General features: G+C 42.2%; 2 protein-coding genes across 6 annotated transcripts in view; both read left to right on the top strand.

Annotated features, from left to right (window-relative positions):
- Map4 (microtubule associated protein 4) overlaps window positions 1-26,916 on the top strand; it is a 129,636-nt gene that overhangs the window by 91,643 nt on the left and 11,077 nt on the right. For 2 of the 5 annotated variants that reach the window (XM_050139115.1, XM_050139114.1), the window contains 6 exons: window positions 16,427-16,533; window positions 17,779-18,000; window positions 22,340-22,511; window positions 22,984-23,043; window positions 23,130-23,410; window positions 25,114-25,227. In XM_050139115.1, coding sequence (XP_049995072.1) covers window positions 16,427-16,533; window positions 17,779-18,000; window positions 22,340-22,511; window positions 22,984-23,043; window positions 23,130-23,410; window positions 25,114-25,227 — 956 coding nt within the window. The remainder of the gene's footprint in view (window positions 1-16,426; window positions 16,534-17,778; window positions 18,001-22,339; window positions 22,512-22,983; window positions 23,044-23,129; window positions 23,411-25,113; window positions 25,228-26,916) is intronic. The other 3 variants (XM_050139116.1, XM_050139117.1, XM_050139118.1) reach the window with 3 other exon arrangements.
- Window positions 1,608-13,487, top strand: LOC126499778 (uncharacterized). Its single transcript, XM_050139119.1, is given in 1 exon segment — window positions 1,608-13,487. A coding segment is annotated over 1 exon segment (1,533 nt). The 5' UTR covers window positions 1,608-7,003; the 3' UTR covers window positions 8,537-13,487.

Consider the following 26,916-nt stretch of genomic DNA (forward strand, 5'->3'; position numbering starts at 1 on the left):
CAGAATTTTTCTTTTTGCATATTAGTGGAATTTACTGGGATTCTGTATCACACAACTAAAAATAGCTATCATTTATTAAAAATTGCCTACCACTGTTCTAAACTCTCTTTAATCCTCAATTAACCCTCAAATAATTCCACTTGAGTGGTACTGCTATCACCTTTTTGAAAGAAAACATTGCAGTGGGTTTTTGAATGTTGGTTACCTTGCATTGACTGTGTGGATATATGTGAGGTGGGGATCGAACACAGAGCGTCACATTCAATTACTCCAACACAGAAAAAAAAAGTTTTATATTTATATTTCTCCTTACAAAGGACACTAATATGTTTTTTCTTCTTTGCCATGTTGAGGCTAGATGCCTGAGCCACACAGATGGTACACAAACACTGCCATCACTGAACTACCCATACTTACAGAGGCCCTTCACATTCTTCACTTTTACTCTCTGACTAATAGAGCATGAGACGATTCAAGAAACATGGTAAAAAATAAAACTTCTGAATTTCACTGTTGTAGATACATCCATTTTATTAAAATATGAAGGTAAGGACTGGAGAGATGGCTCAGAGGTTAAGAACACTGACTACTCTTCCAGAGGTCCTGAGTTCAATTCCCACGGTGACTCACAGTCATCTGTATTGAGATCTAAAGCCCTCTGCTGGTGTGTGGGCAAACATGCAGACAGAACACTATGCATAATAAATAAATAAATCTTGTAATAAAATAAAATATGAAGGTAAACAGTAAATGGTACTTTTACTTTTTTTCCTTGACATATCCACTGAAGACATCATCTCATCTATGAACAAATTCAAAGTGCTGTTCTTTGAACTATTTAGCAGTGGTGGTCATTTGTTTAAGTTTACACACAAGTTAATGCCTGTTGCTTTACAAATAGTGGACACACGGTATGATTTGTATGTGTTGGTATTTCATGCATTCATTCAACAGTACCAAATTATTTTATTGCCATGTTCTAAAGATAGGTAAGAGTTGGGCATGGTGGTGCACATGGGGCAAGCTGATCTCTGTGAGTTCAAGGGGCCAGTCTTGGCTACAAAGCGAGTTCCAGGACAGCCAGGGATTTTTAACAGAGGAATCACATCTAAAAAGTCAAAACCAAACAAACAAAAAAGTAGACAGTAAAATATATCCTGCATTCTCCAAGAGATTCCAGAATAGAAAGATAAAAGGCTAGTGAGGCATGAGCCCTTCTTTATAGGAATGAAGAAGAACAAGAGTCCTGGGGTCTGAATGGCTCAGGAATGCCAAGACTTTGCTGAGCAAAACATTTGAGGAGCTGGATGATGGCATAGTGGCATGCAGTTCTATGGTGTATTTGAGAAGGTGCCAAAATTGTGCCGTGGTTGCCAGAGAAGTCATTGGGGAGCCAGTGAAATCTCTAAGAAGATAAATTCCTAACAACTCAAGGGAGTCCTGTGTGCTTCCTCCATAGAGTATCATAAGTTACCCTGGAAGTAATTAGTGGATAGAGTTGTGTTGGATTTTAGTTGGGTCATTTTTTTTTCTTTTTCTTTTTTTTCTTTCTTTTTTTTGGGGGGGAGGCGGGGGGGGTAGACGTCATGAGACGGTCAGAACTTTGCTTAAAAGAAGGACATTCCTTCTTTGCAGAGTTTTCGTTTACATCATCTTAGTGCTTTGAGTTTATATAAATCAGATTACTAACTTTGGATTTTTTCATTCTGTCTGTTCACTTCTTAACTTTTTAATGTTAATCAGGGAGAACCATGATGTTCTTGAGTTGAAGATGTACTAAGATATGTTCCTAAAATTCAGCAAAATATGGTTTTGAATGTGTATCTATTATTATAGCCAAATAAGAAAAACGTTTATAACTGTAAACCTTGGCTTATATTAGTAAGGAGTACTATTGGTAATGGTGATGAAAAAAGAAATTATGCCAGCTTTTGAGAGTAATTCTTTGTAATGATAATTTATTAGGTTGGTTTCCTGGAGAAAATAACAGAACAGTTGGTCAATCTGGAATATAGTGTTGCCTTGGTAACTAATGAGAATGCAAAGAAACCAACCAATCATGGAACATACAAAAATCTAAGGCCCTGAACAGGTTAAATATCAACTCCAGGCACCAAATACAGAAACATCTGCCAGTACATCTGGCTGTACCAACTCCCTTGGTGGCTTGCCATGACATTGTATATCTGACCAAAGAGTCATAGAAAATACCTTGTGACCAGACACAGAAAATGTATTTTTATCAGACTGAAAATAGAAGCCTGAAATTGTATATATCCAAATGGTATTCCACATCACAAGTTTTTGGACTGAGCTGTATGTTTGAGGCCCTAGGTTTAAATCCCAATGCTGGAAAAAAAAATATATGTGCCTAATTGAGAATAATTTAAGGCTATTTTAATGATAGTGGAGGTCAGATCAAATGATATAGAAACATTGCAGTCTACCTATCCTCTCACTGATTTCCTTTATTGTTTTGAGACACAGTTTCACTACATAGCTCTGGCTATCCTGGAACTGACTATGTGGACCAGGCTGGCTTTGCCCTGTCTTGGGCCAAAGCAGCTTTATTCATTAACCAATAAAACAACACATATACAGAAAGACTTCCCATACCATTCCCCCTTTTCTGTCCAAATAAAAAGAAAGGTTTTAACTTTAACATAGTAAGAGTACATATAAAAAACAGGTATCAAGCAAGAATTGCAGTTACAATATTTATAACTAAGGAAAACTATCACTATCTCTTCTTCAATTCCATCAAAGACCCCAGAAGGACATAATATTTTCTAAGTAAACAGGAAGTGCATTGTTAGCAACTGGACAGTCACCCAAAGTTCTTTTTTTTTTATTCTTTTTTTTAATATTTATTTATTTATTTATTTATTATGTATACAATATTCTGTCTGTGTGTATGCCTGCAGGCCAGAAGAGGGCACCAGATCTCATTACAGATGGTTGTGAGCCACCATGTGGTTGCCGGGAATTTAACTCAGGACCTTTGGAAGAGCAGCCAGTGCTCTTAAGCTCTGAGCCATCTCTCCAGCCCCCCAAAGTTCTTTTGTAACATTGGGGCATCCATCTTTTGCCTACAGGCCCATAGTATCCTGCAGACTTTTCCATGAAGCAGGCCATTTCAGAGACAGTTCTGCTTAGATTGGCAGTTTGTCATTCACTTTCTTTTGTGTCTGGCACACTCTTTTATGTAGCAGGAACCCTGAAGGACTGTCTCACTTTTAGGCCAGTTCAATCATTTTTCTGTGGGTCCTGTATGTCCAGGTTGTGTAGCATACCATCAAGTAGTCCAGGCAAGAGCCATTTCTTGCCCAAATGGCTGATAAACTCTATAAGGAGTCTCTTCGATGCCTATCATCTTCTTGAAGTAGATTGGTGCTGCCAGGAGCAGATTTGTCTCATTGTCATGAAAAGTCCTAAGTTCTTTAAACATTTTAAATGCCATATTCTGTTAAGTCTTTGAAAGGTTTGAAGGATACCTATCCATCTGAAATATGTCTCTATACATCTAGAAAACCTAACTAACGAGACTACCAGCTTGACTATTATAGATGGCCATCTATTAACTGTATTTCTTAATTATTTATTACATTTTAAAATGAACTGCACAAACACCATACCTTAAGAGCAGAAATATACATATAATAAAATTGACCTTAAGTTTGTATCAATAAACCAAGATCCATAGTGATGCAAAGTGTCTGTCTCTATAGCACACCTCTACTTCCACAGCACTTTTATAGAAACTGTTTTATTATTCATCTACCTCTGTCCTGGTCACCCACATGGCAGGTGTGGTATGTCTCCTTCCCTCCCTAGGAGCACTCAGGAAAAGATTACCATGTAGTTCATAAGTCTACAGGAAGGAAAAGAGTTTTGTGAAATGCTAAAGGACTAATGTTTGAGGCCATCTTATGCTAATGAGTCCCTGTTTCAAAAAAATATTAAACTATTTTTCTTTGCTAGTAAAGGAAATATTAAAAATAGAGAGCCAGACCTGACCATGGTGATGAATATGGTTAACTCCAGTATTTGGAAAACTTGAAGATACTTATTACCAGCCAATATGGGCTGTGCAGTAATACCCTGTTTTACAAGTAAGTAAGTTGGGCAGGTATGGTGGCACATATTTTTAATCCTAACATTCTGGAGGTAGGAGCAGGCCAATTCTGTGAGTTCTAGGCCAGCCTGCAGACCAGCCAGGACTGTGTAGTAAGACCTTGTGTAAGCCTGGAGGGAAGCTAGGTAGTAAATAAATAATAAACTTTAAAAGGAAGAAATAGGGAGGTAGCTCACTCAGAAAGTGTTTGCCTTGAATGCATAAAGTCCTGAATTTGATCCCCAGAACCTGTAGACTGTAGAAAGATTAGCAAGATGGGATAGGCCTGTAATTTCAGTGTTATGGAGGCAGAAGCAGGAGGATATTGGAGCTCCGTCACTGCTCAACTGGTCTAACCTAACTGGTAACCTTCCATCCAGTGAGAGCCCATCTCAAAAGAGGTAGTTGGTGTTCTCCAAATGATGTGCTATTTTCCTTTACCCTCCAGGCATATTCATATATATCAATGCACAGATAATTTTTTTAAAAAGAATTTGGGTGGGGATTTGTCTAAGTGGAAGAACATTTGCCTGGCATATGCAGGACCCTCTGTTTGATACTAGTACCAAGTTGACGGGACTTTTTCAAAAAGTATGTCATCCAGTAAATAACGTGAACTCTTAGTCAGTGGTATAGGAAGGTGGTGCTCAGAAATGAGGCCTCAGGTTTCCCATTATATTTTCACCTTTTGGTTGTGGGCAAAATACTTTTTACCCCCTTTTGGACACTCTTTCTGTAAAATGAGGGGAACAGGTTATAGGAGCTGTTCAGCATCCTGTATACACATTTCAGTGTCCTTACAGAACTGTCTTTATTGTATATTTTGGATTCGGCAAATGGGATATTTTTTTTTAGGCAGTTGGGTTTTGAGAGTTAGCTGTTTTATCCTCTTTCCATTAATACAACATTGAAATTAAGTTTTAAATGCGTGATAGCCATTATGTGCCCTCCCCCCTCCTTTTGTACTAGTTGGGAAAGCCTAGGTAAACAGGATAAAAGTAAAAATAATTGGGATTCAGGAGCAAGTTTCCATGCCACTTTTTTCTATCGGCATCTAGTAGCCAACTCATGGCCACTGTGTTCAGACATGCTGCTACCTCCCTGTCATGGGGCAACAGGGCTATTGGATGTACTGGTCCCTAGAACCTCAAGTTTAAAATCCTCATAGGCTCTGAGTTCTGTGACACTGGTAGCCCAGAGACAAGAGGAACCACAGAATTCAGCGTATCAAGCTTGCATATAAGGGATGCACAGGGACTTGAGAAATGCTGTACATCGCTCATCTTTGCTCTCAAAGGTAGAATGGGTTTTTTGTTTTCTTTTGAATTGAAGCAGAGTTTTAAGTTCTAGGCTGGTCTCCCAACTTCAGCTGCCTGAATCCTTAGAACCACAGGGATAATACACAAACCACCACCACTGCCGTCATCATTTTTACTCTTAGGAAAGTCCTTCTTTAGGATTGTGATGGACTTTTTCACAGAATCATGTGTTAGGACAGGAAGTGAATTATAAGCCAGACAACAAAATCAGTTTTGCTCCAAGCAATGCACTATACAACAGTTTTATAGTATAAAGTGGTCTCTCCCAGTCTAGAAATTTTGTTGTGTGATCACTCAGCCCTAAATATATGGTTTGTAAGCTACAAAGGAAGCTCTGCCTGCACTAAATGGGAGCAGTGGGGAACAAGCAGTAGGAAGTAGTAGTTTTTGTCTAGAGTGTTTGCATAGTCAGTCCCTAGGAAGTGCAGGATAGGTACAGGAGGGAGCACCCAGCTTATGCAAGGAACCAAGTAGTAGAAAGAGAATGAAAGCACAAGTGTGATATGCATTTGCACTTAGTGTTTTGTTATTGGAATGCGTGTCCAAAAGCCTTGTGCACTGGTGTTTTTGTGAGAGGGTTTCATTTTTGTAACCCAGGCTGGCCTCAGAGTCCCACTGATTTATTTGCATCTGCCTCCTCAGTACTAGGGTTAAAGTTGTGCACCCCCAAGCCTGGCATACTAATGTCTTTAAGCCCTTCATTCAACTCCCAGTACGGGCACCCCTAGAACTCATGGGTCTTTGGAAATCCTACCCAAGTCAGCTTTTGAATTTTATAAAGAAACCAAATTAGAGACAGTTTGGCTGACAGTTTTGAAAAAGCCTTATCATTGGAATTTGATCCCTAGAACCCACATGGCTGAAGGGAACCATCTCCTGAAAGTTAATCTTTGACTTCTGTGGTGAGTGCTGACTTCTGTGGTGAGTGCACATACATTAAATGAATAGAGTGAAGGGAAATGGGAGCGGGCCAGTGAGCTGAGAGGAAAGGCATCTTCTCACAACCACAAGTAGTTCTGGAAAGAATTGGATCAGCTGCTGTGACAGCAAATCCACCCACGTTCTGTCTCAATTTCACATTAAGGTGCAAATCTGAGCAATTCCCTGGAGTTATTCTTCAGGGCTTATAGCTGAGGATCAGCAAATGAGCCTTGCTTACTTTTAAAACAGTTTTTTGAGTGGGTGCATTTAACTGCTAGGCATAGAATCAGCTAAGTGGATGTGTGGGTACACGTGTATCTATATCAGTGAAAACTGCAATAATTACTATCCTCAGTGCCTGGATTGGCACCATACCATATTTTAAATTATAGGGCTAAACAGAGTGCTAGCTAGCAGGAAATTATATTTACAGATTAACAAACAGTGGCATTCTTTTTCTTTTTGTTCATTCTTCCTTTTCACACCTGGTAAGTACATTTAGCACTCAACTGCGTGAGGAAAAAGGGGATTGCGAGGAATACAGAGCTTACCATGAGTCCTTGGAGCTTGCTGTGATGTCACTGCAAACTCCGTGTGAACGTGGGTGGTGTGAGAGCTCTGAGTGAGTGGGGGAGCAGTGGAATAGACGATGTTGCTCCCAGACAAGCAGCCAGCCTCTCTCACTGCTGCGTGAGACCAGCGCTCCAAAGGCAAGCCTTTAGAGTACAGAATGGACTCCCCCAAAGAAATCAGTCAGACTGGATTTGAATGGCAGAGGACAGAGGGTAAACTGAATGAAATCGGGCTGAATGTCGGCATGGATGGGCAGCTGAAAGAAGCGCTTGTGAAGAATACCAGCTTCCTGGAGCAGAATAATAAGCTCTGCTATTTTGAGGGGAAGCTAGACAAAGAACTCAACATCGAAGAGCCTAACAAGGCGTATCAAGCCACCTCCGGTCACCTTGAGAGCAGGTATGTGATTTCAGAAACCTGCCATCCCTCAGAGGGCTTAGCACACCAGAAGACAGCTGAGTTCCCTCTGGGACTCACGGATGGGCAAGACAAAGCCTCTATAGTTCAGGGGAAGGTGGCGGGGAAGAATGGACTAGACACCAAAAGCCAGCCAGATCTGAATTTTCCTGGGGCTGCTGATACCCTCGCTCAGTACAGTAAGGAGCAGGAAACCAGTGCTTGGAACCCCAACTTTCACTCCGTGACTCAGAGCCCTCAGGTCTCAAGGGCTGCAACTACAGGAAAAGAGGAGAATGGCTTTATCTCCAGCTGCCCAGCAATTGGGGTGATGAACGATACCTCCGAGCAGCCTAACAATCAGTCCTCGCTGCCGGTAGCTATTACCCACCCCGCCCCCATTATTGAGCGTTTGCCCGCCAGCAGTCCACCAGTCACTACGGTGGAATTCACTCAGGATAATTTGAATGCAGGCTTTTACGGCCCAGGCCAGAATAAGGAGTTGGAGAAATTGAGTTCTACAGAGGAGGGACCTATGCTTGACCAAGCCCCCCAGCAGAAAAAAGCAATGCGTAGAGCCCTGTCTGAGTGTTACCACCTCTCAGTGCCCCCGGCTGTGAACCTTGCTGACAAGTACCCTGAGCTACCTTTCCGAGAGGAGCTTCCTTCTGGTGTGCTTCCTCCCATCAGCAGCCCAATGCCAAGCCCTGTGCCCAGGAAACTGGGAGTGCCTGCCATGAGGCGCTCCATGACTGTGGCTGAGGAGCAGTCAGCTAGTTGCAGGCTGAGTACTGGGGAACTGCCCCGCTTGCCTGATTCAGAGGTACCCACTCATTTAACCTCCGAGGAACCAGTGGCCAAGAAGAGAGAAGAACTGATCCTCAGCCAGGACAACAGCAGCTCTGGGAAGAAGGAACCGGACAATACTGGGGTCTATCTCCCCAGTAAGCTGGAACAGATTCCTGAAGGAAGCAGCAAGGAAAGAGAGCAGGAAGATACTAGTGAGGCAAGAGTTGATTCATGTTCCGTCATCTGCCAGGGAAGTGAGAAACAGCCAGGACAGACAGCTCTGTCAGGGAAGAAAGAAATTGAGGTCACTGCAACCCAGAGCACTCCATTGTTGCTGTGCGAAGAGACCCCACGTGATGGTATGTTTCTAAATTCTGCCTCCACTGGGAACAAGCAGACAGTGAGGAAGGAGCCAAAGCGATAGGTTACTGACAGGAGCATCAGCAGCTCATTACTCCTGGTGGGATTGCCTGGGGGAAAGCTTAATTCCCTTGTTGGACGCTTGCTGGGAGTGAGGCAAAAGAGAACAAAGTGAATCTGGCTGTGTCAGTCCGAATGTCTGACTGGATGTGGACTGGCTAGGTTGGCAATGGGTTGGGGGCAGGAGTGGTGGACATTTAAAAACTAGAACTGCTTAACATCACACTACCCTCCCTATCCCATCCCCCATCTTCCCACCCCTCTGATCCTGTTGGTTTGAACCAGATGATTCTTGAGCTCAGATCGTCCCACTGCCATTGATTGATTTACTTGTTTGAAAAAAACCTATCACTTTGTTTAGATTCACAGTGGGTTCATCAGTACTAACCTCCTTTAAGTTGCACAGTTTGGGTGGAAGCTGTTTTCCCTTCTGCTTTGGAGGATGTTTTACTTTTTGTTAAAGTTAAAAAGGGACATTTTATACCTGACTGTTTTAATATTCTCCCCCTGTCCTTTATGTTTGACTGTATCATGCTTCTAGTTTTCTCTTTGTGCATGTATTTTGAGGGTTTATAGGAAGAAGAAGAAAGGAAATTGAGGAGAGGAGAGACTTGTGACCCAGTAAGAGGCTGAGCTGCCTGGCTCTTTGTGCCGGCCTTCTGTGCTCTCTTCAGTGCCTTTTCTTTCCTTCCACCCCCACTGCTGGCATTGTTGGTGGTCTAAAAAAAACGCTGGCTTTTTCCTGGATTTAGTTTGACCACAAAGGACCTTGGTTCACAAGGATGTTAATGGGAACTTAAAAGACGTGTTTTTGTTTAAGTAAGCACTTTTCCTAGGACCCATTCTCAATATTCTCTTGAATACATTTTCATGAGATCTTTAAAATAATTGGGGTGGGCATGTATCATGACTTTTGGGCAGAATCCAGTCTTTCCATCTTTACTTGAGTTTATGGGATTGAACTCTAGGTTTGTCAGACTTGTGTGACAAGCACTTTTATCTGAGGAACCATCTCAGGACATTAGCAAGTTTTTTGTCTTTATTTTAAATGGACTAGGCAGAAAAGCTTGTGTTTCTTCTGTGGTCTCTTATATACAGAATTATAAGAATCCAGGTGTCCTGGGCTTTTGCAAACTTGTAGCAATAACAGGACTTAGAAAGTCCTGGTCGAAAAGATCCTCTCATCTGTCATTTGAGCCCCAGAAACCCATGACGGCCATGTCATGGAGAGTTAGTACTGTAGACCTTCTAGTTGGTAGTGAGTGAAGACTTGATTCCTTTCCCCTTTCAATTGTGTCCCCCCACCCTTTTTTTTCCTCCTCCTTTTGGTAGAAGAGATTAAGTTTCAGGCACATACATACTAGGCATGGCTTCGTAAATTACCAAAACTATTGAATTCAGTATGTGACACTGACTGTAATCCTCTTCCAAGCCGGGCAGGATAGTGACTTGTAAAAATTTTGTTAGTTTTAGAACAAGCTTTATAGTTCCCACTAATAAAGTTCATGTTGGCAGGAAAAACCATTCTAAATGACTGACAAATGCACTAACTCCTTCACCTATGAATGTCTGAATCCTGGCCCTAAGCTTTGAAGGGTAATTGGTTAATATGCCTACCGTTTGTCAATCACTGTCTGGGCACCAGAAATTGTCACTGTCCTTAAGCAACTAAACCACCTAGTCAAGGGCTTGGTGGGATTGTGACTCATGAAACGTTTTTTAGGGGAAGACATTTAATCCTGGGTTTTTAAAAATAGAATTGCTGACAGTTCAGAGGTAAAAAGTTGCAGATAAAGGAACCCATGTAAACAAAGGCTTGAGGCCAGTACTGGGTGTGGAGGTGCATACCTCTAATCCCAGCACTTGAGAGACTGAGGCAGGAGGATTTCTATTAGTTCAGAATGATTGCCTAGCAAAGAGAGAAGCAGTGGGAAGGAGAAAGTAGTTCAAAACCAAGATGGCCTTGTTCATTTTAAAGACTATTTATATTTAGGGCATAGAAGACTCTGGAAACCAACTCAAGGATGCGTACATTCAGGCTGTAGCTAATGTGTATCGCTAGGGATTCTCTGTTGTTCCCAGTACATAAGCTCCTTTTCTGCCTGTCTGAGAATTATTTTGTTGTCATCTAGGGGGGGGGGAAATGGGGAAAATACTTAGAAATGGATATCTTCAAGTCTTCTAAGTACTGAAAAATGTCTTGATTGCTAACTACTGTGTTCCCTGCCATTGGACAGCAAACAGCCCAGCCCAAAGTCGTTTACATCAGGATATTGCCCTGTTCATAGTAGGTGGGGTGAACTGGAAGAGGTTAAACAATTGTATTTCCACCATGATGATTGATGCAGGAAGTTTAGTGACTCAGGAGTCTGAGGCAGGGGGATGGCAAATTTAAGGCCATCCTGTGTTACAGAAAATCAAACTTTCGTAGTAAAACAGTTCTATTGTGAATCTCAGTTTCTATGGAATAGTGCAGTGGGTTCCCAGTGATGTTTCTTTATTTCTTCTGTATCCCCGGAGAGGCCTGCACCTAGAATTCTAGCAAGCTCGGCGATAGTAGTAGTAAGAAGGAGAAGAGAATGAAATAGACAGGTTCAGTCTCACAGAAGGACTAGAAAGGGCTGATGAGACAGTGAGGCAGACACCTAAAATGGTCACCTGACCTCCATATGTACACCTTGGTACCCCCTATCATATACACGCAAAATAAATTGGGTGTTTGTTTTTGATAAGAAGAAAGAAAGTCTAGTAAAATCCTAGTTGAAACCCTGTTTTCCTCCATATACCCAGAATTGGGCAATCTGCCTGTGATGGTAGAGGTTCTGACACATGGTTGCATTCTCAGCAGAAGCAGCTGTTGACCTGACCCATTCACAGTGGGTAGCAGTTGCAGGGAGGCCCACCCATCCCCTGTCATCACCAAGTAATCGTGTTATGGATATCTATGAGCTACTTGTCTGACAGTCCTTTCTACCCAGAGGCCAGTTTTGAGGGTTTTTCCTACCTCCTTCCCAGCAGCAGAACAAGACCAAATAGAACAGCAGCCCACCCCGCATGCCAGAGAACAGTCCAGGAGCTGCTTTCTTGTTCCCAGGAGGGAGTACATTGTTACTTAGCTCCTACCTAGTACTAGGAATGTTCAGTAACCCAAGGAATTGCTTTCAGTTCTTCAAGCAATAGCAATGTGGATTGAGAGCCTCAGTAGGGCCGAAAGGACACAGCAGGTCAGAATTTATTGCTAGGGCTCTAAATACTAAATTCCACTTGAACTTAGCCAGAACCTACATGCTAAATATAGGAGAGTGATTGCCTGCTCCAATACAGTATTAGAATTTTAAAGCAGACATCAAAAAGTTGTTTTAACACAGTTACAAGTTTTCTTAAAAAAACAAAACAAAGCCCAATGAGATGTCTTACTTAGTAAATAAAGACATTGCTAACAACCTGAGCTCTGTCCCTGGCACACACAAGGTGGAAGGAGAGAACCAGTACCCGTAGGTTGTCACCTGACCTCCCTCCAGGCACACAGTGGCGTGCATGAGCTAGCACTCTCATCCCACAGTGTGCACCAAAAAGAAAAGTCGTAAAGTATTTTCAGAGCCACTTTACTACATTTATTTACTTGGGGATTTGAGCATTTGGGCAGTTGTGAGCATCATGTGGTAACCACAGGACAACTTGAAGGACTCCATTCTCTCCTTCCATCAGATGTTCCTGGGGATTGTACTCAGGTTGTTGGGTTTCAGGGCATATGATTTTATCTATTAAGCCATTTTTCAGGCCCCTAAGGTTTTTGGGTTTTTTGTTGTTGTTGTTGTTGTTGTTTTTCGAGACAGGGTTTCTCTGTAGTTTTGGTGCTTGCCCTGGAACTAGCTCTTGTAGACCAGGCTGGCCTTGAACTCAGAGATCTGTCTGCCTCTGCCTCCAGAGTGCTGGTATTAAAGGCCTGTGCCACCACCGCCCAGCCTCCCTAAAGATTTTTTAATATTTATTTATTATGTATACAGTGTTCTGCCTGTACACTAAAAGAGAGAATCAGATCTCATTACAGATGGTTGAAGAGCAGCCAGTGCTCTTAACCTCTGAGCCATCTCTCCAGGTCCTGAAAATGGTTTTAAATAAAATTTAAAAAGAAAAAGGAGGGGTTGGGGATTTAGCTCAGTGGTAGAGTGCTTGCCTAGCGAGCACAAGGCCCTGGGTTCGGTCCTCAGCTTCAGAAAGAAAAAAAAAAGACAAAAGAAAAAAAAGAAAAAGGAAAATTAAAAAAATCTCAAAAGTTATTAAAAAATGACCAAATGTTAATTGTACATCTTATAAAATTTTGTCAGCATGGCAGTACACATTTGTAATCCCAGGACTCAGGAGACCACATATTCCAGGTTTTCCTGCTGAAATAGTGAGTTCAAAGACAACCTGCCCTACAGAATTGAAACCTTTTCTCGCTAAGAGAAAGAAAGAAGAAATTAAAACAAGGGGCTGGAGAGATGATTTAATGGTTAAGAGCACTGGCTGCTCTTCCAGGGGTTCTGAGTTAAATTCCCAGCACTCACATGGTGGCTCATAACTGTCTATAAGTGTTTTCCCGTGGGCTCAGATGCCCTCTTCTGGTGTGCAGACTTACAAGCAGACAAAACACACATATACATCATAGAGATAAATATATATGTTTAAAAATTTAAAACAGTAAAAATGGGGTGCAGTCAGCAAATCAAAGGTAGGGATGGATGTATATAGCTCAGCAGTAGAACACTGGTGCTGGGTTCCATCCTTAAGGGTTATCAGTGAATTTGGCAAAATGAGTAGAAATTATTCAGTTCAATCATGTGAATAATAGTGAAGAATGACTGGAAAAGAATAGCAGATTCTCGGAAGGGCAAGGCTTAATAATGAAAAAACCTGGGCATTGATCGCTGCTACCCTCAGAGTCTAGAGCAGAAAGAGGGTGTGAAACTCAATGACTGTTTCACGAAATCATCACCAAATGTGCTAGATTTGGCAAAGGATAGTAGCATAAAGAGTCAAGAAACTAAGCCATGTGTGGTTGCATCTACCTTTTATCCCAGCACTAAGGAGGCAGAGGCAGTTTAGTTTGAGGCCAGCCTGGGCTACAGTGCAGCCAGGGTTATTACACAGAGAAACCCTGTCAAGAAAAGCAAAAACAAAAAAATTTAAGGAACTTAACTGAGAATTCCAAATAAATAATTCATAGCTAAACTTTTTTTTTCTAGTTAGCAGGAACATTTACAAAAAGAAAGATAAAAATCTTGAAGCAGAAGGGGACTGGGCGCTGGGCGATGGTGGCGCACGCCTTTAATCCCAGCACAGGCTCCAAAGCCACAGAGAAACCCTGTCTCGAAAAACCAAAATAAAAAAAAAAAAAAAGAAAGAAAGAAAAAAGAAAAAAAAAGGGGGGGACTGGGCACTCCACTGTCTTTCAGGGAATGAGTGACAGTGTATTTCTGACAAAAGCCAAAGGACATATAATACAATAACAAGTGTTTTCTGAATGCTAACAGAAAATGGGTGACAATGGTTAACAGTGACGGCAAAGCTATCCAGAATAGAAGAGACAAATTCTTAAGTTTACTTCAAGGATAAATAAGAACATTTGTTATCTAATGGACAGACCTGTAGAGACAGCTAACAGAAAATCTCCCAAAAGATAAGATGTAACAGGAGGAGGCTTTGGAATTTCTACAACAAAAAGGCATAAAAATTATAAACTATCCTAAGCCATATTTTATTAACATAACAAAAATTCTAATGTCTTATGAGGCTTAAAACATGAACAAGAAACAAATCTGACACCTTTTATGCCTGTTAGTGTGTGTGCAGATCCATATGAAATATTTGTGTGGAGGCTGGAGGCCTGAGAACAACCTTAGGTGCCATCCTCAGGAATATCGTCCACCTCCTTTGAAACAAGGTCTCGTTGCCCTGAAGCTCACCATTGGACTATAGACTACCTGGCTGGTCACTACTTCCCCAGCACTGGAATTGCAAATAGGCATTTCCCTATGGATTCTAGTGACCAAACGCAGGTCTCCATATACCTGCTTTACCTACTGTGTTATCTTCACATCCATAGTACATTTTATTTTAAAGTGGAGTTAGGTGCTCAAAATATAGCTCATCACTTGTGTGTTGGCCTTGAATTTGCAAGTCTTAAGTTCCTTTGCAGAAAGTCAAAATGGGGTGCATCAAGGATTGTAAGTGGAGTAAAGGTTTAGTTTATCCTACGGTTCTCTCTCTGTTGCTGTAGTACTGACATCCAGTACTAACAGCAACTACTGAGCAAGGGTACAAAGCAATGAATTTCAAAACATTACTTTAAAAATTCTGAAAGTCCTTATAATAGCAAGAAAAGAGGATCTAAGATAGAAAATGTCACCTTTTTTGTCTTTCTGCTTTTAAGATTTCCTTATTTTTATTTCATCGGTGTTTTTGCTTCTATGTATCATGTGTATGTGGTGCACATGGATCCACTAGAACCTGATCTATATGCCACAGCATGGGTGCTATGAATCAAACCTAAGTCCTCTGCAAGACAGATTGGTGCTCTTAACCTTTGCAATCTCTCTAGTCCTTATTCTTTGGTTTTTGAGACTGGATCTCATATAGCCCAGACAGTCCTCAAACTCACTATGTAGCTAGATCTGACCTTGAACTCTAGCTGCTACTATCTTTCCATTATTAGAATTATAGGCATGTGCTACTGTGCCTGGCTCACCTTTTCATGTTTTCAAAGGACATTAGTATTTCTAGGATCTACTTTCGTATTCTTTTGACTCGTTTTCTTTTGAATTGTTGACCTTAAAAGACTTAGTGATAACTGGGCCTAGGTATAATGGCTCAGGCCTGTAATCACATCTTTCAGTTGATTAAAGTAGGAGGATCAGGAGTTCAAGACCAGCATATGTTATATGAGAGCCTGTCTTCAAAAAAAGAAGCAAATACAGGGCCTGTAGCTCAAGTGATACTATGCACACCCAACATCCCCAAAGCCTTGGTTGCCATCACATAAAGATAACAGTACAACTTTGTAATCCCAGCACTCAGAAGGTGAAGACAGGAAAATCAGAATCATCTTCATATATGTAGTGATTTCTAGGCCAACCCTGGCTACTTGAGATCTTTTAACAAAACAGGACTCCTGGTTTGTAGGAGTTATTTATATAATCTCTTTGTATTTGAGGTGAGGATCAATTATCTTCTTTTGTTTAGCAATTGCCTTTGGATTTTATGACTTTGCTTTTCTTTAAACTTTTTGTGGTTCCAGGTTTTGTACCAGTCAGAAAATCTTCTCCACATAAGGGCTCCACATTTCTTATTATCATAGAGCTACTAGGTAATGCTTATTAGCATCTGAAGTATCTCCTCTATGGAGAGGAGTTTTGCTAGCTTAGGCTGATGGCTTTTATTTTCTGTGGGTCTCAGCCGTGTTGGAAATCTAGGTCACTGTTAGAACTAGAGCAGCTTAATCTCACCCTCTGTAAGTGGTTCTCTACAGTAGAGGGAAAGGAAGTAAGGCCAGACATCAAATGAGCTGGCGTTTGCCCCATCTCAGCAACCTTTATTCCAGGGATAGACTATAGCAGAAGGGCTTTTTGTCCCCTTTGTTTTCAGGGAGTAGGTGTTTAGGTGACAGAAGCTCTTTGTTGGTGTCAAGGGAAAAGAGACCAAACTTTTAAGGCTGTTTTCTCCCACCAGTCATCACGGGGACTCCTCCTTCGCTTGCTTGAGCACAGAAGTGCTCCTAGAATTGCTGTGATCCGGGAGCGCAGGCCGATGTCCTCAGCAGCATCGCCCTGCAGGGCTCTCAGCCGAGCCTTCTATGTTTAAAATGGTTGTGAAAACACATTTGTTTAGGCTAATTCCCATTGACTCTCTGTAGGAATAGCCAGGCAAGAAGAAGAAAAGACTGCTGTGGGTGTGACAGGAAATGACATCTCTACCCCACCAAACAAGGAACTCCCACCAAGCCCAGAAAAGAAAGCAAAGGTAGGTGCTTGAATGAATGGTGGTTATCCTTTTCTGTAATTTTTAAATGCAGGACCTTCTGCTGTTATTGCTTGAATCATGAATGCAGTTTCTTTTTTTCTGAGCTATCCTGTCTTCCTTCAAATTTAGATGTTCTTAAAAAGGATATTCTCATTTTCTCATACAGCCTATCCCAAAGGTTAAAATCTTCTGCCTTTGCACTTTCACAGTATATCCATGTAAAATGTTCGTTAGATATTTGTTTGTTGTCTGTGCTAAAGATTGACCTGATGGCCTTGTACTTCCTAAGTACAAACACAGCACTCATGGATTTTTCAGACCAGGTCTTGATATATCCACCATAGTTGATATATAAATGACTTCCTTTTCTCTTACTAACAACAGAAAGCAATTTTAGACTTACTCTCAAATCTGCTTGTGAAAAGGAAATGAAGGTTTTCAGATAGAACATAGGGGGCACATTTTAGTTTTAGTTAAGCTGTCTGGTTAAGACATAGGTACAAAAAGCAGGTTGTGGTACGTATACCTGTCATCTCAGCAGTCTAGAAACCTGAGGCTAGAGGATCTTGAGCTGTATGCCACCCTGGGTAATATAGCGAGATCCTATTTTTCCTAAATGAAGTAAGATCTAGCCAGCAATGACTTAATCCCTTGCTAATAATGGCTTTAGTTGTAGTATTCTTTTTTTTGTTTTGTTATTTATTTTTCAAGACAGGGTTTCTCTGTAGCTTTGGGGCCTGTCCTAGAACTATTTCTTGTAGATCAGACTAGCCTCAAACTCACAGAGATCCGCCTGGCTCTGCCTCCCGAGTACTGGGATTAAAGGCATGTGCCACTTCCACCTGGCTTATTAATAGAATTCTTATAGCCACTAAAAGTTAATTAATACAAAGCTATTAATTGTCTAGGAATCAAACTGCTAGAATTTGTGGCGCTGTGATTTAAGAAAGCATTTCCACTGACATGGGGGTATAGTTCAGAAGTAGCATGCCTAAGACCTTGGGTTCAACTAAGAATAAAGAAAAAAAAATTATGGTTTCTTTATCTCCATCTTGATATCACTTTGGTTTTTACTGAGCTCAGAAGAAAGGAATGCTTATTTTCAGTTGCATCAATCCTCATTGCTTATAATTTACTTTGAATTCTACAGTTTATACTTTATTTTAATTTGTTTTTATTCTTGTCTGTGTGTTTGATGTTCTTTAAAAATTCAAAATTAAAAATTAAACAACCATCAACCTAAAGCCTTTGGCCACCACTCAGCCTGCCAAGACTTCAACATCGAAAGTCAAAACACAGTCCACTTCTCTCCCTAAGCAGCCAGCTCCCACCACTTCTGGTGGGTTGAATAAAAAACCCATGAGCCTCGCTTCAGGCTCAGTGCCAGCTGCCCCACCCAAACGCCCTGCTGCTGCCACTGCTACTGCCAGGCCTTCCACCCTACCTGCAAGAGACGTGAAGCCAAAGGTAAGCAGCTACCCATCTGCTGTGCCAGGAAAGATTCCCTCTCTGAGTTTCAGATCAGTAGATAGGCCCTTGCTACAGATGCTGAACTGATGGAATTGAGAAAGGAGAGGGAAAGTAGGTGCTTTGAAAGTCATTTGGGTGCCCAGTGGTGAGATCATAACACTTCAAAACCTTCTACCCTTTTTACCTTTGTCCGCCCTGATCAGAAGCAGTATTTCATCTACTTCATTCTTCTTCCTTTTTAATTTTTCTCTTCTTTCCTTTTTTTTCCAAGACAGGGTTTCTTTGTATAGCCCTAGCTGTCCTAGAACTTGCTCTGTCAACCAGTCTGGCTTCACTCAGTACTCAGATATCTTACTGCCTCTGCCTGAGTGCACCCCCACCACCCAACTTCTTTTTTTTCCTTAACTGTTCCTTATGTTTCACCTACTAATATATTTTGATCAGTTTCTTGTACTTCACAGACTTATCAGATACTGTTTGGGGTGGACCATAATTCCTATTTGCCTTTCTCTTTAATCATCCTGCAGAATAAAGTTTTTTCATTACTTAGCAACGTGCTGACCTTTCCAGCTGAGCTCAGCACGATCCAGGATCGATCATGTGACAACTTGGTTTGCTTTCAGCTTTTGGCCATTGTCACTGGGCTCCCTGTGATGCTCATCTGTCCAGGTCACATTGTGTCCTGGCACTTGGCTTTCCTGATTTTCTGGAGGAGGGCAAGGTGGATGCTGTGGCTGCTGCTGCTGCCTTCCCTAAGCTCTTACTTATTTGAGAAGGGCCTTGAGTTTAGCCTATTGTGTCTTTAAATTCATGGTGGGAAACTAATCCCAAGTTAACATGGTAGTGTTCTACTTTAATCTTGTAAAACAGCTCTAGGATTTGTAGTCTAAAATTGAAACCCTAGCTAAGAAGCTGAGAAATCTTGTCTTAGACTAGAAATGATGTTGTCTCATAAAACTTTATTTATGAACTTTATTTGTCCAGTTGGCTCCCATTCTGGATCTTTAGGAAACGATTTAATTAAGAGGGAAGAAGGAAGGTGACTGGCAACGAGGGCAGTGGGTCCCCACTAAGACTTTGTAAACAGTCTTCTAACAGGGATGAGGAGATGTGTAACTGTTGTATACAAGTCTTTTCTTTCTTTTTGCCCTTTAGCCTTGGCTGTTGTTAGAACTCTGTAGATCAGGCTGGCCTTGAGCTCAGTGTTGGGATTAAAGGTTTGAACCACCACTGCCAACTATACTTATAGTTTCTTTCTTTCTTTTTTTTTAGTTTCTTGATACATAGAACTCCTTGAATATTCCAACCATCCATAATATAAACATTGTTAGCTTTATTTTTTAATTCTGGAAGCTTAAACTCAATCAAGTTGCCTTCCTAAATAAAATCCATGCCAGTAAGTAACAAAGGCAGGTTTGAGCCTAGGTCTAACCCCATTTCTGATGTTTGGACCCCTATAACACTGTTTTCTTTTTCTTTTTCTTTTTTTTTTTTCTGGAGCTGAGGACCGAACCCAGGGCCTTGCGCTTGCTAGACAAGCGCTCTACCACTGAGCTAAGACCCCAACCCCCAACACTGTTTTCTTATGGTTTTTTAGTATGTGGTGTTTCAACAGGAATTTATGGGCAACCAACTTAAAAATGTGACATGTAGCTAAGTATGGGGGCATATACTTAACCAAGCCCAGCATGCGGGTTGCTGGTCAAGGCTAATTTGAACTGCATAGTTTAAAAGAGGGACCAGGACTGTAAGTGTTCCTGTTGTTTGTTTTTCAAATAAAGACAGATTAAAATATTTTAAGAGAATGGTATACTAAAGTCTAGTTAAACCACCATTGCCCTTAGAGTATAGATTTATAGAAGCAAACTGGAGTTAGGAAAACCTGTTTAGAAAACAAAATGGGAACCAACATTTTAACTGTGGCTAAAAGGGCAGTCTGTCCCCGCAACTTCCTGAGGTCTGGTAGACAGATGTCACACTCTTTGGTGATTTGTACTACAAGTAACTTTTATTATTTTTTCATCATTTCTTCTACTAGCAAAATAATAGGACTCTCCTAGATTTTTCTTTTTTTTAATATTTATTTATGTATTATGTATACAATATTCTGTCTGTGTGTATGCCTGCAGGCCAGAAGAGGGCACCAGACCCCATTACAGGTGGTTGTGAGGCACCATGTGGTTGCTGGGAATTGAATTCAGGACCTCCGGAAGAGCAGACAATGCTCTTAACCTCTGAGCCATCTCTCCAGCCCCTCCTAGATTTTTCTTAATCATAGTCATGATGTTTGGTTTGATCCTCAGAATGGTTTTGTTTAGTTTTATTTTGTGACCAAGTCTCACTGTATAGCTCTGGCAAGTCTGGAACACATTACATAGAGCAGACTGGTCTCAGATTTGCCTGCCTCTGCCTTCTGAGTGCTGGGATTAAAAATGGGTGTCTCCTTGCTCTGCCTGGTCATCATTTTTTGACCAGGGTCTGGAGAGATGGCTCGGGGATTAAAGAATGCATGCTACTCTTCCAGAGGAACTAGGTTTGGTTCAAAGCATCCACAATGGGTCTCTGCAAGCACCTACACATAAATGATCAAGGCGCGCGCACACACACACACTCAGGCTGCTGAGATGGTTAGTGGTTAAGAGCACTTGTAGCTTAATTTTTCTTTTTGTGTGTGTGTGTGTGTGTGTGTTTGTATTTTTGTTGTTTTGTTTTTCTAGACAGGGTTTCTCTGTAGCTTTGGAGCCTGTCCTGGCAGTAGCTCTTGTAGACCAGGCTGGCCTCGAACTCACACAGATCCACCTGCCTCTGCCTCCCGAGTGCTGGAATTAAAGGCGTGCGCCACCACCGCCCAGCTCTATTTTTTTTTTTTTAAAAAAAAGTTAATTATTAATTAATTGTGTTGTTCTGCCTGCATGTATGCTTGCAAACCAGAAGAGGACACCAGATCTCATTACAGCGTGAGTCACCATGTGGTTCCTGGGAATTGAACTCAGGACCTACAGAAGAGAGCACACAGTGCTCTTAACCTCTGAGCCATCTTTCCAGCCTCAGCACTGAGATGGCCCTGAGCACTTGTAACTTTTGAAAGGACCTGGTTTCAATTCCCAGCACCAACATGGTGACTCACGACCATCTGCTTAGTTCTGAGAGAAGTGAAGACCTCTTCTCACTCCCATGGACACCAGGCATGCATGTGCTGCATGTACATGTATTCAGTCACAGAATTCATACACATAAAACACATTAAATCTAAAAGACATTATAGTGAAACTTCAGAGCAAATTGAAAAGGATACAGGTCCCTGATTTTGAGATTCTTCATAGGCAGTTTTGATAGGATACCAACCTGAAATTTTGTTGTTGTTATTTTGAGACAGTGTTTCTTTATATAGCCAGGGCTGTTCTGGAACTAACTCTGTAGACAGAGCTGGGTGGTTTTTTTTTTTTTTTTTTTTTTTTTTTTTTTTTTTTTTTTTTTTTTTTTTTTTTTTTTTTTTTTTTTTTTTTTTTTTTTTTTTTGTTTCTCCCCCTCTCCAGTTCTAAATTTCTAACTGACCCTCATTTGAACATTATCCTGTGCCTGATATGGGTCAGGCCTGACCCTTCTTGTCACTTCTCTGCTGTCTTCTAGCTCCCTGATACCACATCATCAAAGATGGGCTGCAGCAATGCTGTCTGCTGATCCTATTCAGATAAAGAAGTAAACGTACAGGGACCCAGTGATCTTCCCAAGAGCACACTCTCCCTTAGGAACTAGACTCAGGTTATAGCTCAGGTTCTGGCTCAGATTTGACAGGTAGCTACTCACCCTCAAGAGTGATGCTCTGTCCCACTGTTCTGGGTAAATGTTAACCAAAAGCATGACTAAACATAACTTTTAGCTTCTGATTCTTACGTTTATTAAAGTTTCCAGTAAAAGTAGGTTGTGGTAAGATGCGCCCTTTGGGGTTATCTCTCCCACTGGATTGGTGTAGATTGACTCCCATTTCCTAACCTTAGAACACAGTGCTCCCTACCTGGCCACTTGGTCTTGAGGTCTTTCTTGTTGTTTTGTTTTTATTTTGTGATCTCGCTCTGTGGACAAGTCTGTTCTGGAACTCATTGTGTAGCCTGTGCTAACCTCAAACTCATAGCAGTCTTCTCACCTAAGGCAAGTGTGCTGATGTCACAAGCATCAAACACTTTCCAAAGTCATCTGGAGTGCCTGACTGAGAACCGTGTGTTTTCATGTCACTCACTGCAGGGTCCATATCATCCCCTATTTTCTGGGCATTCTTATAAAACCATGTGGGGCCATCACTGACCTGTAGCTCTTACTTCCGCTTTCCCATTTTTAGCCAGTTACAGAGGCTAAGACTCCTGAAAAGCGGACCTCACCCTCCAAACCTGCATCCACCCCAGCCCTCAGACCTGGACCTAAAACCACCCCGACTGTCCCTAAAACCACACCTCCCTCAACTGGGCCAAGCAGTAGAAGTCCTGCCACGCCTTTGCCGAAAAGGCCTACCTGTGAGTACTGCATAGTATTCCTTGCCATGGTAACCAGTGGGAGGTGAGTAGGGCTTTCCAATGTGTTCAGTCTTCATCATGCGAGGGAGAGGTAATTTAATATCATAGGCATATCGGATAAGCAACTCTTTTGGTTTTACAAGACAGGGTTTTTCTCTGTAGTTTTGGAGCCTGTCCTAGAACTCACTCTGTAGACCAGGCTGGTCTCATTCATAGAGATCTGCCTGCCTCTGCCTCCTGAGTGCTGGGATTAAAGGTGTGTGCCACCACCACCCGGCTGATAAGATGGAACTGTTGAAAGTGGGATACAGTACTGGCCTTATATACTGTGAGCACAGTCTTCATTGGCTATTTAATCTTTTGTGTCACAGAAACGAGCACAGTCACTGGCTCAAAGGAGGCATCTGTAGTTGTCAGATGGGTTCTGATCTCATTGGGTCATCTTGTTAAATATACTACTTTGTTTGTGCAGCCTCTAAGACTGAGGGGAAACCTGCTGATGTCAAAAGGATGACTGCTAAGTCTGTACCAGGTAATACCTGTTCACCTCAGGAAGCCCAATGAACCTGCCCTCCCCTCTTTCCCCATGGACTCCTCCTACTTCTTATTTCTTTGCAGCCGACTTGAGTCGTTCAAAGACCACCTCTACCAATTCTGTGAAGAGGAACACCACTCCCACTGGGGCAGCACCCCCAGCAGGGATGACATCCACTCGAGTCAAGCCCACATCTGCACCTGCCCGACCTTCTGTGGACAAGAAGCCTACCTTAGCTAAGCCTAGTTCTTCTGCACCCAGGCTGAGCCGCCTGGCTACCACTGCCTCTGCCCCTGATCTGAAGAATGTTCGCTCCAAGATTGGCTCTACAGAAAATATCAAGCATCAGCCTGGAGGGGGCCGGGTGAGTCCAGGAGCTTGGGGATCTTAGCTTCTGCTTCTCTTCTGCCACATTCACACCTAAAGGGGCCTTTAGGACCTTGCATTCAGTACCAGGGTATTCCAGTTGGGCTTTTGGCACTGCAATGTCAGGGTAGCCTGGGCTGATTGCTTTTCTTTCCTTCTCTTTCCATATTGATACAAAGAGCTCTGTTCAGTGTGTTGGGGTTTGGGTTTACATTTTCCACTGGGAGGTAGAAAGAGTCTTCTGTGGATGTGAGCACGCTATAATGTGTGCCTATAATGAGAGCCGACTGCCACAGTGGTTAGGGAGAGAGGGAGCTTTAGAAACTATGAGGGTAAGAGACACTGGACATGAGCCCAGTTCATGAACACACTTATTTGAGTCTGTCTGAAAGGAAACTGAGGTGCCCTCTGGTGTTCAAAGGAAGCTCTGCTGTGAAGTGAACTGGGCTTCTAAATCACATGCTTCACAGTAATAAAGTTCTGAGGTTGGGTGTTGTAGCTGAACTTTAATTCTAGCAGGAGGAGGCAGAGGCAGGAGGATTTTTGAGTTTGAGGCCAGTCTGGTCTACATAGAAAGTTTCAAGACTACATAGAAAAATGTTGCCCTTTTTGGGCACTTGCCACCAATCCTGACAGCATGAATTTGATCTACAGAAACTCTGTGATGGAGAGATAAAAGTGACTCCTGCAGGTTTTCTTCTGACTTCCACACATGTGCTGCAAGTGTTTATATGCACACATGCACAATAAGTGACTTTTTTAAAAGAGTATTCTGGTTGCGTGATCACAGATTGATGCATTCAGTGTTAGCAGTTGTTGGGAACCCAGAATGTGGAAGGATTGATAGCCAAGTTCACCTGAGCTGGCAGCAGTTAGTCTCAGTTACGTCCTTTGCTAGCTCTGGACTAGTCTGAGTATAGGGAGCCTGGAGAGATGACTTGGTAGTTAGGAACCCACATCTGTGACTCGCAGCCTGTTTTATGTCACGCCAGTGCCGTCTTATGGTCTCTGTGGGCATCAGGCATAGAATTAAAAAGAAAAAAAGAATGGGAACAAGAAGGTAGAATCATGGTTTGTTTGGCTGATGTTACTGGGATCATTCTGGGATGACAGCCTGAGTCACTTTTGGGAAACAGTGGTTTGACACCCAGCTCAATGTCTAGACTGAGCCACAGGTGACCCTTCTCCCAGTCTTTGTTCTTCTGAGTCTTCCTGCTGTAAATGCTTAAGAGGTTCTAAATAACTCGGGCTAGTGGTTGGGCTGTCTGTTGAAGGGCACCTGATGAATGGCATGCTCACCATCACTGGTGGCCATGACCAGTGCTTGGAGAGCAGAGTGTTCAAGTCAAGAGGGTGTCTCACACATGTGCTCACAAAAACACCAGTTTGATCTTAGCTTTGATCCTTCTCTCCATAAATGCATCATCTCCTCTTTGTTTCAGTCTGGCCATGGATTCTCTTCCTGTGCACCTTACTCAGGGATCTCTGAGGAGCTAACGTAGGAGTGTGTTGTTCTAGGGGCAAGGTTGACCTGCTTCTTAATGCCTGGCATCCCGGCTTTTGTTTTTGGGGGTTTTTTGTTTGTTTGTTTGATTGATTGATTGATGTTTTGTTCTTCATCCCAACTTCTTCCTTCCTTGGCATTTGGGCTCTCATCTTTGTTTGAAATTTGCCCCTCCCCCCACCTTTATCTCCATCCAGGCCAAAATAGAGAAAAAAACAGAGGCAGCTGCCACAGCTGGAAAGCCTGAACCTAATGCAGTCACTAGAGCAGCTGGCTCCATTGCGAGTGCACAGAGACCGCCTGCTGGGAAAGTGAGTTTTACTTAGGTTTACCTCTTTGAGGTAGAATCATCATTCTTCTAGCCTGAGTCATTTTCCCTTCTATTCTGCTTTGTTCCTGTTCTTAACTAGCTCCTGCTTCTTCCTGTGTTCCTTCCTCTAGTTAGTGACTCAGCCATCAGACAACTTTTATATCAACCCTGAAAGCTAACCAAGTTGTGAGCTCATCCCCCATTGGGGGCTACGCTACTCACTCAACCTGATGACAGGAACTTGCAAACTGTCAGTCACTTCCTTGGCATTGAAGCTCATTTAGTATGCAAACATCCTTCATTCCTAGGTTCTTCCTCAGAAGACAAAGCAGTGGCCCAGAGCCCTGCCACCCCGTATCTTCTGACCTTTAAAAAAAAAACTTGCTACTGTGTCCTGGGTCTTTTTTTTTTTTTTTTTTTTTTAAATCTTTCCTGGAGATGCCTTTTAAACCCAAACTGCAGTGTCTGCTGAAGGGCATTGGGAAACTAAGACCCCAGCTTTGTTATGATTTCCACACTGACAAATAGTCTTGTGCTACCTGTTGTAGCAGGCAGCTGGGTTGCCCTAGCTCTGGCCCTTAGGGACCAAGATAGGTAGTCTGTCAACCCCAGGAACTGCTAGGATGGGGGTAATGAGACAATGGTAGCTGCATTGTAACTTGTGGTGGCTCATCACTAAAATTACTGTAGTCCCATGGTTTCCAGCTCACTCTAGTTTACTAACAGCGATCCACTGTTGGAGTTGATGGGAGTTAAGAAATGAAAAGAACATGGTAAGGTATCTGAATTAGAGTTCCTCACAGTGGTCTCTGTGCTCTGTAGACAACACAGCATATTTCATTTGCACAGATCTTCTAGTTCTGAGGAGAGGGAGATGGAAGAAAGGGCCTGGAAGCATTTATTCTTGAGAACCAAAGAAGAAGTCTGTATGTTACCCAGTTTCAGGCAAGGGTATTGCAGTGCAGCACGGTTGTGCCTGAATTGTACATCTCTATAGCACTGTTTTCTTCTGTTTGTTTGTACATGCAGCTCACTGGGCACGGGATTCTGTAGCTGGAGGATTCACAGGAGTATAAAGCCAGATTGCTGCTTGTAGTGCCAGCAGTATTATTGGTGAGACAGGAAAATCAGGAATTTGCTTCTCTACGTAGTGAAGGAGTTACCTATTTCAAACAAACGAACAAAACATGAATGTAAAGTCCCTCTTCATACATCACATAGTGTTCTTGAAAGCCTGAAACAGATGGGTGAAGTGTGCCAGCTACTGAGTCTGTGGCTTGTGCTCCCCTGGTGTCAGGCTCAGGATTCTGTGACCATTTGCCTTTTTTTTTTTTATATGAACAGTGTGTCTTCCTTCCTGTTGTTATCAGATCTGTGCCGTTCGCCAGCTGCCCAACAATTCTTAGAGCAGCTTTTGTTTCCAGGGCTGAGTCTGGCTGCAAGTTCTAGGACCCAGATGGGAACTAGCTCAGAGCATCAATAGCCTTGCTGAAAAGAGCAAGAGACCTTGCATCCACTCTCCAGAGGCAATATTTGTGTTGAGCTGTATGTGTCTTAGAAACTACAAGCGCAGCCCAGGAGCAGTGAGGACAGCCGCACGTCACTGTGTAGCTTCTCTCGTCGCTTTCTTTCTCTCTCTCTCTTTCCCATTCCTTCTCCTTTGTTTTTCAACCCCTTTTCTAACGAATAT

Source organism: Alexandromys fortis, unplaced genomic scaffold, assembly GCF_014885135.2.
Source record: "Alexandromys fortis isolate MF-2015 unplaced genomic scaffold, M_Fortis_MF-2015_v1.1 scaffold_36, whole genome shotgun sequence".
NCBI lineage: Eukaryota > Metazoa > Chordata > Mammalia > Rodentia > Cricetidae > Alexandromys > Alexandromys fortis.